Source organism: Chiloscyllium plagiosum, chromosome 30 (genome assembly GCF_004010195.1).
Source record: "Chiloscyllium plagiosum isolate BGI_BamShark_2017 chromosome 30, ASM401019v2, whole genome shotgun sequence".
NCBI classification, from domain to species: Eukaryota; Metazoa; Chordata; class Chondrichthyes; order Orectolobiformes; family Hemiscylliidae; genus Chiloscyllium; species Chiloscyllium plagiosum.
Window position 1 is genome coordinate 19,219,919 of NC_057739.1, and position 14,632 is coordinate 19,234,550.

The 14,632-nt window shown below is 38.8% G+C and overlaps 1 protein-coding gene across 10 annotated transcripts in view; it reads right to left on the reverse strand.

The window, feature by feature from the left end:
- The window catches only part of LOC122564768 (probable voltage-dependent N-type calcium channel subunit alpha-1B), a 594,873-nt gene extending 585,711 nt beyond the window's left edge, over window positions 1-9,162 (reverse strand). For all 10 annotated transcript variants that reach the window (XM_043719974.1, XM_043719969.1, XM_043719970.1 and 7 more), the window contains exons 1-3: window positions 8,484-9,162; window positions 6,933-7,038; window positions 1,049-1,188 (exon numbers count right to left, since the gene is read on the reverse strand). In XM_043719974.1, the coding sequence (XP_043575909.1) occupies window positions 1,049-1,188; window positions 6,933-7,038; window positions 8,484-8,749 (512 nt within the window). In that variant the 5' untranslated portion in view covers window positions 8,750-9,162. The remainder of the gene's footprint in view (window positions 1-1,048; window positions 1,189-6,932; window positions 7,039-8,483) is intronic.
- Between the last annotated feature and the right edge of the window lie 5,470 nt (window positions 9,163-14,632).

Below are 14,632 nucleotides of genomic sequence, written 5' to 3' on the forward strand. Positions count from 1 at the left end.
TCAAGCAGAAACTTTATTGCTGGAACAGCACAGCAGGTCAGGCAGCATCTAGGGAACAGAAGATTCGACGTTTCGGGCACATGCCCTTCTTCAGGCATGTGCCCGAAACGGCCGAACCATATCAAGCAATCTACAGCCTTATTGCAAACCACCTTCTTTTCTATCATCATAAATTAACTTGTAATCCATTTTAATTTAGAAACTTTGATTCTTCAAGTATGTATCAAACCTCTACTTTGTCAATATTTTATTGTTAAACTACACCATATCAAGCAATCTACAGCCTTATTGCAAACCACCTTCTTTTCTATCATCATAAATTAACTTGTAATCCATTTTAATTTAGAAACTTTGATTCTTCAATTTTGATGTAACATTATCATTTTCATACAAGAAAGCATAGGTGAACAGCCACAATCTAAGCAATAACTAGGAATGCAATGCTATAGCCGATGGAACATGCTCCTAGATCAAAAAATACAGTACACTATATTTTCGCAATCTTTTGAAGTAATTTTGAGGGCAGGTTCAGAAATTTGAAGTTATTTCCACACAAGCTCAATTTTGCCATTACACCACAGTAAAAAATATGCTGCATTAGCCACCTGTGGATGACTACACAGCAGAACCTCCATTAGCATCCATTAATATGAAGGGGCCCCGTAGTAGATTATTAATAACTGGCACATAATTGAAAATGTCCCAGTCTTGATATTGTATATTATGATATTGCAATGTTTTAGGCACTAAGGCAAAGATTAATATGCACATACAAACAGATCGATACTTATTCATTAAGTAAAAGAAATTAAATAAAAACAAACAAACCAGTGCCATGAAATATCCTGAGAACCAACGAGATGATATTTGAGCTAACAGAAATGTAGATGATGGAGTTCCATTGCATTGTCTACAACAAATCCCCCTAGCATAGTAATGAACCTTCTAATTTCAAAATGGCTCACATTTCAAAATTTCATCTGGTAAATACATGGAATCAGTTATTATAACAATTGTACTACCAGTGTGATATTTTTCAACAACTTACCCTGTGAGAACCACCACAAAATCCATCACGTTCCAGCCATTTCGTAGGTAAGAACCTTTATGAAAAGCGAATCCAAGAGCAATAATTTTGATGCCAGCTTCAAAGCAAAATATTCCAATGAAATAAGGCTCAGTGTCATCCTGTAAAAATAATATACAGCAAAGAGAAAGGTCAACTTATCTGTTAACAATAACATTGTTCAAATTATTTGGTCAACAACCAAAAATAGGTTTCACAATTTATACTAAGTATTCTTTTTATTATAATTAATTAGAATGTTTTTGTGTTGTCTAATTACCAGCTCAAGCTTGTTTTACTGGAAAGATGAAATATGGAAAACACAGTTCAGATTAATTATAAAAATGGTCACCAATAAATATAACTGAAGTCATATATGAATAGATATTACAGTTGACAATAATAGAAAACAATATTGGGAGACTTTTATCAAAATCGCAGTGGTAGCACTACCTCTTTTGCAATGGAGTCTCAAAGCCATTATAGTCAAAGTCTTACGAACGATTTGGTTCCCTGAATCTCGCTGATCAGATTCAATTTTCAATCTAAGCGATTAGCTCTCAGTTCTACTGACAATATGAATGTTACAACTGCTGGTAATGCCCCACAGCCAATGAGATAAATAGCCAGTACCCAAGCTTTTGAACACTATCCAATACTGGGAAATGAACAAGTGAGGATGTTAGCGGAAGACTGAAATAGATTCAATTGTGCTGTCATCCATGTTGCAACACTCAGCCAATGCAATACCCATGCCTACATCCAAAGATTAAAACCAGGTTAAAGTAGCTGTACCCAGCTGAGAATTAGTACCTTCAAAATAGTAGAGGTGAAAATTTGGTTATAGTAACATTAAAAAAAACACAATTGTTTGGTGGCCATTAAACCCAGCAGCATGTATTAGGATTCAGCACAGCAGTCTATTTAGGCTTGTGCTATATGTTTTCAAATGTGTTTTTCTTAAAATTATAACATTAAAAAGGCATCTGGATGGGTGTATGAGTAGGAAGGGTGTAGAGGGATTTGGACCAAATGCTGATAAATGGGGCTAGGTTAGGTTGGGATGCCTAATCAGTGCAGAAATTTCCTACATCATACTTGTGATATCATAAAGAGACTTTGCTAAGTACATCTAAGAGTTAATAGGCAAGTGTGAACAGAAATTAAAAATGAAAAGTGAATTACAGTTTCAAAAACAGAACATATTGATAAACAACACTGAAAAACAGTCATGATTTGGAGATGCCGGTGTTGTACTGGGGTGTACAAAGTTAAAAAATCACACAACAGGTTATAGTCCAACCACCTGATGAAGGAGCAGCTTCCAAATAAACCTGTTGGACTATAACCTGGTGTTGTGTGATTTTTAACTGATAAACAGGTTCTCAACACCCTGTTCCTTCTAACATCCCTTCAATTTCCCCTCCTCAATTTTTCAATTCAATTGTCTTCTCTTTTATCGATTCTTCAAGATTAACAACATTCTGCAGCTGAGGGCTAGCCAGACAATCCAAAACATGCTTCACTTTCCTAGCGTCATCTGTTGGGGGAGCACAAGAGTGATCCAAGTCTTTCAATGTTACCACTTGCCTTGTAGGGATGTACTTGGTGCATGTTTTAACCTGTCAATGGCCCTCTCGAGTACAGAAACAAATTGTGGAAATATCAGGCATTACCGATCTGCTAATATGCCTACAAATCAAAATATTACACTATGAACACAATGCTCGGAATTATTTGAAAGCTGCAAGGCTACAAATGACTACATTTTAGTGGTGTAGAGGTGCATTTTAATGCAATCATAGAATCCTGGAATTTTCACTTCAGTCATTGGGTAAATGCAATTTGAATTCAGAGTAAGGACCTAGCAGAATGATAATTCATTGGTGAGAAGCATTACTTTGCACTCCTCTGGTGTCAAATCAGACTTTCACACCCAGTTGTAGTCCTTAACGTTTGCATTAACACAAAGGCAAAGATGATTTGCATTAATGCTAAACTTGCTGTGGGAATGAGTTGGAGATGCTGGTGTTGGACTGGGGTGTACAAAGTTAAAAATGACACAACCCCAGGTTATAGTCTAACAGGTTTAATTGGAAGCACACCAGAAGGAGTGACGCTTCAAAAGCTAGTTTGCTTCCAATTAAACCTGTTGGACTATAACCTGGTGTTGTGTGATTTTTAACTTTGCTGTGGGAATGCATCCTTAATGTAAGACATCTCCAATGCATCATTTTTGTTTAAAAGTTGACTTTCACCTCCAGTTTTGTTCAGAGATTCATATAGGGGGATGAACAGGATCAGATTCCTAACATTTTTCAGGAAGATTAATTAAACTTCCCCAAGAAGTTTGAACCATGTTACAAGGATATTTAAGATTGAAGCCAAATAATTCTACATAGAAAATGTGGCACTTATATATTGAATTTAGAAATTCCATGTCTTGGAAGAAAATATCTACTTATGAGATACTGCAGCTTTACAAGGCATATTTCATTATAAACAAAAACAGAAAGTGCATAAAATATTCCAAAGGTCAAACAGCAGCCTGGGAGAGAGAAACAGTGTTCATATTGAAGCTCTAATAAAAAATAAGCTGAGAGTTTCTAGCTTTTTTTTGTTTTGGATTTCTATCATTTCACATTATTTTGTTTTGTTTCATTACAAATAGATTGTTAGATGCTTAACAAAGGAACTACCACTATATTTCAGGAATTGTGCTTAAGGATAGCACCAGCTGTTGTGGCAAAAAGGTAAGCATAACTGGACTCCTATAGGTCTTGCTGATGATTCTTTCTTAAACCATCATGCTACTTCTGGTCTGCTTACAATAAAATTGTGGAATCATGAATTATTCATAAGCTGATGTGCAGTGAAAAGATTTGTTTTTGAAAAAAATGGAATGCAGATTTTTTTTCAGGGTCCTTTACACACCCTATTAATTTAAAGAAGTAGATTTTTAGCAGGGGCTTTATTTGGCTAAATGGTATGACGTTGCCAGTTACTATATGTAAAATACATCACAAGATATTATGTATGTTTTTGCTGTACATTTGGCAGAAACATCTTAAGGCCAAGGTTTATACTTTGAATTGTATGGCAAATAACATTTTCAAAATTAACAATTTTGTTATTCAAAAAGCCTTTCCTTCAATAAAAACATGAAGGAATCAGAGTGGCACAAGAAAGCATTACAGCGAGCAAGAGGCGGTTCCACTGGGTGCAGGAGTGAATGGTGAAAACACAGAGCATCCTGCTGCTCAGTCAAGCCATGGAGTAAAAACATTGCCAGGACAATGGCAGGTTGGATTAGCTTTGCCATTATGGTACAAAATATCCATCCTACTAACTACCCATTTCATGCTCTGGACACAAGCCATCTGTACATATTCTGACAGAAGTACAAGGCTGGGGCAGACTATTGTTGCAAGTGAAAATACTTCAATAGAAGTGAATGCAAACAGAAGAAAACAGTTCTTCAATTACTTCACCATCCAGAAGTACCAAATTCATCAATTAAGTTTCAAACAATGATTAATTTCATTTCTACAATCTGTGAACTAACAGGCATTATATGAAGTACACAATTTCATCTTGAGATACCCTTCTTGAAATACTTAATATGAATCATAACTTAGCTCACTTGGTTTTGCCAAATGACACATGAAAATTGTAAAATATTTTGCTATTAAAGTTTTTCTAAAAGTTAGAAAGTAATTTCAGCTGTGCAATTGTATAAAAATGGAACTAATGTTGGATTCAGTATAATCAGTAATTTATTTTTCAATAATGTAGGTTTAATTCTAATTACTTTATCTGGCAATAATCACTTAGTACTTCCTGTGCCTTTGCTATGAAAAGTAATCAATAAGCCATTTGATGTGCTCTGATTAAACTACAGTATATAGAGGTGAGCTCCATCCACCTTAGTAGAACAGTATGTCAAGGGATTATAGATTTGGTTGATAAACTTCATTCAGACAAATTTCAAAAAAACTAATTTCAAATGTTTTATAAATCAGTTTAAATGGTTACTGCCTGAGGCACATTAATCAAGGGTTTGCACAAATAAACAAGCTGATATTTCAACTCTTCCCATTTATGGAATTAATAAATATTCTGATATTCTTGTTGCTGATATTCATGAAATTAAGTGTGCAAAATAATTTAACACCAGATTTTCCTTCTCTTCATTCCTTCCATTGATGATATTGCGTTATACTGGAGTACAGTTCCACAAGATGGTATCTCAGCCAATAGTGCATTCTTCATTGTTTAGCCTGATACTAGACAAGATAATGTATTAGAATGTGGGTATATACCAACGTCAACCATGTTCTCACCAGTTTCCATACATGTGCATTTTCCAGCAAATACCTAGGAATTAGAAACAAGAATCCTGGTCCTCCTCCTCTAACCAAAGCACTCCAAAGTTCTTTGCTTTTAGCTAACAGAACACATACTGGGGCTGACACTTTATAGATGGAATGGGCCAGTTATACACCACCTTTGCCAAATGAGTCATTAGGGAGCATAAGTTTTTTTTAAACCATCTGTAGTGTTAAAGGTTGATTATGAAATTGATTAACCATTGTAAAAGAAAATGATACATCATGTGTAATTTGTGTTTTAGTGAAATAATTAGATTACAGTTACTGGAGAGATGGATATTTTGATTGGCTCAGAACAACTATAAAACCTTTGAATAAATATGTCTCAAGCAGAGATCCTTAGTTTCTGTCAAATTAACATGGCAATAATTAAATCTAACATTTGCATTTGTATGAAGGTCATAGTTGATTTCACCTTTGTAGCACTAAGTTCTACTTTGATCAACAGCAACATATGACAAGAACTATACTTTTAGAAAAACAAATTGGTGCCTTCTCATTCTTAATTGCTCAATTAAAGCACAATTATGTGTCTCCGTGAATAATGTGCCATAGGTTAGATTCTAACCAGGTTAGATTCCATTGTATGGAATAGTTTTTTATGTCACATTTCCTACAGTCATGCAATAATAAAAATCTTCAAATTGGCAATGCAGAAATAGGCATTATTTGAAATCAATTTGAGAATTGGGACCTGGTTACTCAGTATAATCAATTCAGAAATTTTGTAAGCCAATCGAGCAATGTTTGAATGTGTCACCAAAATATCAATTGTTAACTTTCAAAAGAAACCACTTTTTTTATTATTGTTATTTGCATGTGATTTTAGCTTTTCATAAACCATTGAACATTGCTCCAGAATCAGGAAGAAAATATTTTTCCCACTTGTTGCTTACATGATGAAAGCATCAGAGTACTTCACTATTTTCACATGCTTGATGCGATTGTGTCTCAAATTACAAACGCTTGTTTTTTTTTTCAAAAATGGCTTATTGTATTTTCTATGCAAACTGCCATCTTCTGCCTAAAGTGGTTATTCATAACTATTAGGTGATCTTCCAGGTGCACCTCTTTTCACTTAAATTGAGACAAAAGATAAAGTCTTTATATTTTGAATCGACACAACTTAGAACACTGAAACCCACATCTCCTCACAACCTTATAAAACTTCAAATGAACACGTTTCTATTTTATAGCTGGATTCACAGGAAAACGTTTTAAGAAATTGTTTTTACTCTGACAGAAATAGAGAGAGACAAACAACAGTATGGACCAGTTTGGCAAAATGGTTCGGTTCTGTGCTGAAAGTCATATGCGATTCTAGATAGGTTTTTGAAATTATGGAGGAATCAAAAGTAAAGCGAAGTTTATGTAAATGATCCAACCTCTAGGTTTCTTCTCTTCGAGTAGGAAGTACTTTGTGCAACTCAACTGACGCTGTGTCCTGAAAAAATTAACCAGCATCCAGTACTCACCAGTCTCTCGGACATGGGCGTTTTATCTCCGTCGGGAAGGTGCTGTTCCAAAGCTAAAACGATGCAGTTTGCAATAATGGTCGCTAATATCATGTATTCAAATGGAGTAAGTGATGTTAAGGAAATTAACTTTCATAACCGTACTGATGTTGAATTTGTCTTGTAAAAATACACTGTTTAACTTATTAAAATTCGTGGCTTTAACATGGAACTGTTCGGTACCTTCCACTAATTCTGACAGTGAGCATACAGAAACCTTCAGAAATTAACTCCAAAAGAATCCCAATAAATCTACCGCTGTTATCCCCTTTCTCCACACTGATCATGTGAGGTTGAATTGAGAAAATAGTAGAGCTGTGAAGAGATTACAAACTTGGCCAACATAGGTATTCTCTCGGTAAACATGTCTCTTCAAAGGGCCAAATGGAGTCGGGGGGCGTGGGGGGGGGGGGGGGGGGGGGAGCATTGGTTGACTCGAAGTTTGGGGTCAATTCAGGTAAAAGTGCCTCTTGGGAGACAAGCCATTTCGAAGAACACATGCGCCTTCACCATGATAGGAAGCAACTTATTCCTGTTAAATTTCGTTTTCTATAAAACATTACCCAGTGTTAGTGCAACCCTTAACCAGGGGAAATCGATAAAATCTGGCCATTGTAGTAAGTATTTAACAGGAGCTCTTTCACTCATTCTCTCTATCTCTGTCACTCTCTGTCTCTCTCTCTCTGTCACACACACACACTATAATTGGTCTGCGTTCACCCTATGGAACAAATGACTCCCTCGCCGCCTCTCACAATATGGGTTTTGTTTTGCCACCTCCAGCCGGGTCTGCCTGGAAGCGTGGGCGCAGCTTCAGCACCTTGGACAGCACCACTGCGGAGTGAACAGCGCCTCCGCTCGAGCACCATTTTACAGCGGATGTCACCGGCTGGAATCAGGCAACTTTTTCTCAACAGAATCCCTCCCGCCCCCTTTTCAACCCAGCCAGGGCAACAGAGGGAGAGTTTCTCTCCAAATTCGCTGTCTCTCTCAGAAAACGTCTTGAAGAACGTGTTGCACCCCTTTGAGGTCCCTATTACACAAGTTAACAAAAGGGGGGGGGGGGGGGTGAGCGAAGCTGATTGTTGCAAATGTTCGAAGGGATTGGTGGGATATTTGCAGACAGCTGGAAATGCAGTCTTGCCTTGGCGAAGTATTTGCCAGCTGTCGTTCGGATTGAACGGGGTCCAATCTATTGATAAGGAGTGGGCTCAATGTCTGAAATCGCTTTGGGCTTCAGCACGTTGGGGAAAATGAATATGTATCTGTCAGATAACCCCGTGAGTCAGACACAATGTGGCTGAGGACGAGATTTGCTGCTCTCATACAGAATCAGTGGGGACTGGGATTACATGTGAATGAGAAAAAATAGCCTCCTTGGAGACAGCACACGCGCGCACACACACAAAACAGTGGGATTAACCTTCTCCAATAACCAGTGTTCCTCAGCATCCCCCCCCCCCCCAACCTGGATGTGTCGGCTCATATGTTAAATACAAGATAAAAGGATATGGCCACTCGATTATTCTTTTGGCGTATTTCCGTATGATATTGTCCTCACTGAATATAAAAAGTGATCTGTTGACTGTGAAACAGTTCTGGCGGACGGGGATGGGGTTATAAAGAGCCATAGTCCGAGCTCTTTGGGCCATGGACTTGGAGCCATACATCCCTCTCTGGGCGGCCTGAGGTCCCCCTTGACGGCTCGCCCCTCTCCCCCCGCCGCCAGGACCTCCGCCTCCATACCGAGCTGACACGTCGTCTCCGAAGCGAGCCATTCTGGAAAAGTAAACCACACGTTAAAATCCCACCTCAGATTAAACACGGGAGGAAGACGCATCACCAACGCACGGGTCTCCTCTTCCTGGGGTCGCGGGCTGTGTACATCGAGATGGGGAGGAGGTGGGTGGGGAGGTCAGGGGGTTGGTGGAAAGGAGACGAGATGGCGCTCTCTCGGCAAATTTTAAAATCTTCCGGCGAATTTAGACGGGGCCAAGGGAAATACTCGGTCTCATTCTCATAAGTTCCACAGAGGATTCAGCTAACATCCAGTGCAACAATTGAGCAATCCGACATCGCCCCTTCCACACGTCTGTCTGTCTGTCTGTCTCTCTCCTCTCTCCTTCTCTCACTTTCTTTCAGGTGGATATTGGAGAACAGGGGCCGCCACGAACACACAAGCAACTGTCAATTTCCAGATGCTGAAAGTGACAAGATTTGCCAATTTCAAGTCCCTTATAGAAACCTACCCATGTGATTCCTGGCAGCCAATCAGCAAGAACACTCCACCCTTTTATTCATTTCCAAATCATTCCCACTAGTGGGATGGGTTGCATCATTTCTTTTGCTGCCTCTTGTAAAGAGAGTAGGGTGGGGGTGAGGGTAGGGGGGAGAGAGGGAGGCTGGAGTCAAGAATAGTTCCCTGGCACGTTCTGCCAATGCTGGAGCGGGCACTCCAGGCAGTTTGCTTGCTGGTGGGTGAGATGCCTGAGAAAGAGAAGCTGGCAACCAACAAGGAACAAAGCAAGCCCGACAAAGACAGGCGTGTCCAGCGTGCACCCGCAGCGTGCACTCTCTCTCTCTCTCACACACACACAGAAGGGAACGGCAACACCTTCACGCTGCTAGCCCGACCTGCTACATGAAACTTTTCACACAATCTCTGTCATTCCAACTTAACTCGCCCGAGTGAGACCTCCCCCACCCCTCTCCAACTCGCCCCCCGACCAAACCGCCAAAGGCCGAGGTGGTTTCTCTCTAATAGAGCAGGCAAATTATTGCCCCTTCCAATTATCTTCTTCCCAGTCTTAACCATTCGATTGATCCCAGAATGGTCCTGTAATTAACCTCAACCAGAGCTCCTGCAATTTTTAAATCAACAGGTTTCCAATAAACAGATTATCTGCTAAAGGCGAACTCTTTTTTTCTGTCTCTCTCTCTCTCTGTTTTGCAGCCGAGGTAACAAACTGAGAAGCATCCAGAGAGGCAGACGCCCATGTAACTTCGACGTGACTGGATGGAACTGTTTGTGGGTAAATCATCCCGGGTGAAATCTAAACTGCCCCAAACCTCTTTGATGCCAGTAAATTCATATTTTTTTCTTTCATCTAAAATGTCGAATTACTATGTAAATATAGATCAAAGATTTCAAATGTAAAGATTTGATTATAAACCATTTAAAACAAGGCAATAAACAAAAGTGGGGAGCTGTTTTTTGAGGCAGTGGTATTATCCAAATCCCATCTCAGGTTGTAAGAAAAAAGGAGAAAGTGAGGACTGCAGATGCTGGAGGTCAGAGCTGAAAAATATGTTGCTGGAAAAGCGCAGCAGGTCAGGCAGCATCCAAGGAGCAGGAGAGTTAGAGAGGGACTCATTGAAATCCTTGTAGAGGGAGGAGGAGAGCTTCTTCAAGGTAGGCATCCTTGCAAGAGGATTCGCAGTAGGTTAAAATCAACTAGGAGAAAGTGAGGACTGCAGATGCTGGAGATCAGAGCTGAAGAAGGGCTTGTGCCCGAAACGTCGATTCTCCTGCTCCTTGGATGCTGCCTGACCTGCTGCGCTTTTCCAGCAACCCATTTTACAGCCCATTTCAGGATGTGTTGGCCATAGACATGTGTCTTATTATATCCAAAAACAGGTTGGTTATAAAAAAAGGTTGCAGATGCCTAGTTCATCTCTATGTGGACTGGACTCATCACAGTGAAATATTTTGATTGAAACTGTGGCAGACTCAAGACCTCCAACTTAAATCAAATTTTTTTTGAGATTTGAGACCGAGTTGGCTTCAATTCTGGCTCTTACAGCACTGGGAAGAATGTCCAGGAGGCCAGACTTGGCACTGCTGGCTTTGGACTGGAGTGGACAAAGTTAAAAATCACACAACATCAGGTCTTATTCTCCATAACCACCTAATGAAGGAACGATGCTTTGAAAGCTAGTGCTTCCAAATAAACCTGTTGGACTATAACCTGGTATTGTGTGATTTTTAACTGGAGGTCAGAGGCAGCCAGGAGACTGGGCAGGAAATGGTGAGAGCTAGATAAGAATCAGCCATTTCATAGCCTGTTGAACACTACAACCAAAATATAATATCCTCCTTGCACAAGACAAAAGTAAATCACGGCTTAATCATCAAATGGAACCAAAGCAATAATGACACATTACAAAAGTTCAAATTCCCACAATTGAATCATGCTTTGATGTCTCCATATCAAGTTAAACATAAAAGCATTCAAATCAAACTCAGTGATTCAAACCAGCACCAGATTTCATATTAACCCAGGACACGTGTGAATTTCCAAGTATAGTTAAACTCAATTGGAGATGTGACAGTATAAGCCAGGGCTTAGATTCTGTCTCGTGCACACAAAACCATATAACTTTGAGGGTTCTTTGCTTAAGTCTGAGTTTGCACTAGGGTACAAGAAAACTCAAGTTGCATGCAGGCCACCTTACACGAGTGGGCCTCACCCAACCTCTCAGGATTTAGAAACTGCTAGAAGCAAGTAACCTTCCCCCGAAATATAAAAGAAACCACCTGAAGAGTAAAGTTCTGCAAAAGCACACACCCACTTCAGCAGTATCAGGAGCAGGAATAGGCCACCTAATCCTAATAGTGTATTCCCCTACTGACCAGATCATGGCTGATCAGCAGCTCATCTCCATTTATCCATCTTTCCCCATTATCCATGGCAAAGTCAAATCTTACAATCTCAATATTTAAAGATCCAATAGTCCTGGCAATCTTTAGGGTAGGAGCATGGAGAATGAAGAATGAAGGGAATAGTGAATGATGAAGGGCATTTGAGAATGTGTGGATAAGAGGATGGAGGGGGATGGTTAGGGGAGAGGATGCTGAACATGGACTGAGTACAGAGTGAAGGAGGACAAACGTATGGGAAGGCGAGAGGATGAAGGTGGTGAAGTAGAAGGCAATAATAATAGTGTGAGGGAGCAGAGGGTGAGGGGAGAGCAAATCTTTAGGGGAAGTAGAGGATGGGATGAGTAAAAGGGAAAGGGGAGGAGGTGGATGAGGGGAGGAAAGGGTGAGGAGGGAATAGAGGATGAGAATGGATGATAGAAGGGGCAGTAGAGGTGAGGCTAGAAGAGGTACATTTGGGAACAGTAGAGTGAAAGAGAGGGAAGGGAGTATCACTATATCACTCCTTCTCTAAAGTACTTCCTTATTTCTGTCTGAATTGCCAAGCTCTTGTGAAGACTCCTATTATTCCTGATCCTCTTGCCAGAAGAAATTGCTGCATCAACATGACAAAATCCTTTAACATTTCCATAGTCTCAATTAGTCACATTCAATTTTCTAAATGGAAGGAATTACAGGCCAAGTTTGTGAGCAATCTCTATGATTTGTCACCCAACTGGTCTATTGGCTGTATAGGACTGTGCATGACCGTGTGCCACTAGTAATGTATTCTCATTCCGAAAGATTTTGTACATCCACTGGGAAGCAGCTCCGATTGAACAAGTCCCTTATCTTCCAATCATAAAATATCTGTAAAATATCCAGAACATCAAACTTTTGATTTTCTTCACTCAGAATAAATCCTATATAATACAGTTCAATCTTCTTTATTTTTTAAATGAGATTTGAGCATTCCAGCATTTGTTGTCTATTCCTGATTATCACAGAATTGAGTGTTATGCTCAACTACTTCACAGGGCTGTTAAAAGTCAACCTCTTTCCTGTGGATCTAGAAATATAGAATCTAGTAGGCTATTTGGCCTTTCAAGCCCTTTTTTGTCATTCCATATGATTATGACTGATCCTCTATCTCAATGCAATATTCCTGCATTCTCTCCATATCATTTAAGCCTTTAGGAGGTAAATGTTTTTCAATCTTTTTCTTGATCATACTCAGAGTAGGCCTCCACAATCTTTTGTGATAACAATCACGCCAGGTTGATCACTGTTTAAATGAAAAATGTTTCCTTATCTCTGTCCTAAATGACCTGGTCCAAATCTTGCAATTGTGGCATCCAATTCTAGACTCCCCAACCAGGAAAACATGCTTCTTGCATTTAGTCACAAAGCATTAGCCTGGGACTCTGGATCACTGGTCTGGTGACATACTACCATACTGCCATTTCCCCTAGGTTAGATCTTAGAGACCATTAAAGCATTATACTGAATTCATCACAAAGATGAAACACAATTAATATATTACTGCTCAGAAGTGCCACTTCCCATAATTCAGTGATCATGGATCTGATGCCAATTCATAGCAGCACACCAGCCAATTCTAATAAGCAACAAGTATGCATTTTTCCTGTCAATTTAGAAAATGTTTGGAGAACCAAAGACAGTAGAATTCTATCAGTTAAATAGGGCTTATCCTGAACACTATATTTATGAGAATGCTTTTCTTTAACTCATTTTACTTAAATATAGATGGTTAGGTTTATATTTTGCAATACCATAAAAACAATTCTTATTCTCCCTAATGATAACACTAAAATATAAATTTCTCACAGCAAATATTACACTGTTTATTTAGTAAAATATACTTTCATAATCCAAATAACAATTTAATTCTGATGACTAGATGATTAATTATGATTGTTAATTTTCACATGGAAATGTCATGACTAATATCAACATCTCAAAATATTTATAAGCTTATATGTAAACACCTTTTAGCTTCTGAAAGCTTCAATTTTAAGATAACTATAGCTCAGCTTTATTCTTTGAACAAGATTAGAGTTAGTTATTGCACAATTGCTGCAAGTTACTCAAGTAAACAAAGATTTTTTTTAAAATTCATTGATAATGGCTAATGCTAACGAGGCCAGCATTTATGGTCCATCCCTAACTGCATCTTGTCTGGCTTGCTCAGGACATTTCAGGGAGTAATAATGGATCAACCATTTTGTCGGATTTCCTGTATCCATTTACCAAAAAGTATAAAGTATCTTAACTGTACACTTGTAATAGAAAGGAATGTACAGCAAACTTTGTTTTAACCAGCACTCTTGATAAACTTACACAATTTCTATACCTTAAATAACGCAAACTTTACTGTATTATTTTGTCCAATTACTTTAGTTTTTAATTTAGTGACCTCAATGCAAATATACTTGTTGTTCAATCAAATAGCCACATGCAAAATCAACACTTAATTCAATTTCAATTCAATTTCTCCTCAAATACAGCAAACTACCACAGTGTCCAAATGGTCAATTAAGTGTGCAAGTATGAAGGCTCTCTGCCAGTAAGTTCTATTTAAGGTAAAATTACAATATTGCTGAAACTAAAGTATAACAGTGATGTACAAAATCCCACATTACATTTCTATTACCTAGTGTGTGCTTTTTACATCGATTATGTGGATCTCTTGATTATCAGGAATATTTGACCAATTGGCACACTCCTGGTCCCATAGGTGAGTCTGGCAGCAAGGATCCCTTTTCTTTAGTTGGTTAAGAAGGTAGACAGTTACTTTCCCTGTTCACATAGGTACACAGGTTCCTGTTCACCCACATAGTGGATACAAAGTAATTTTGCATTAATAGTCATACATTAAAATGCAAAATCCATAAATTATTGATGGGGGTAAACAGTTTACCACAAGTCACTAAATACTTCTCCACAGTGGGAATCCCATGAAAGTCCTGCCCTTTAACTGACCACCTCAATGTTTTGCCAT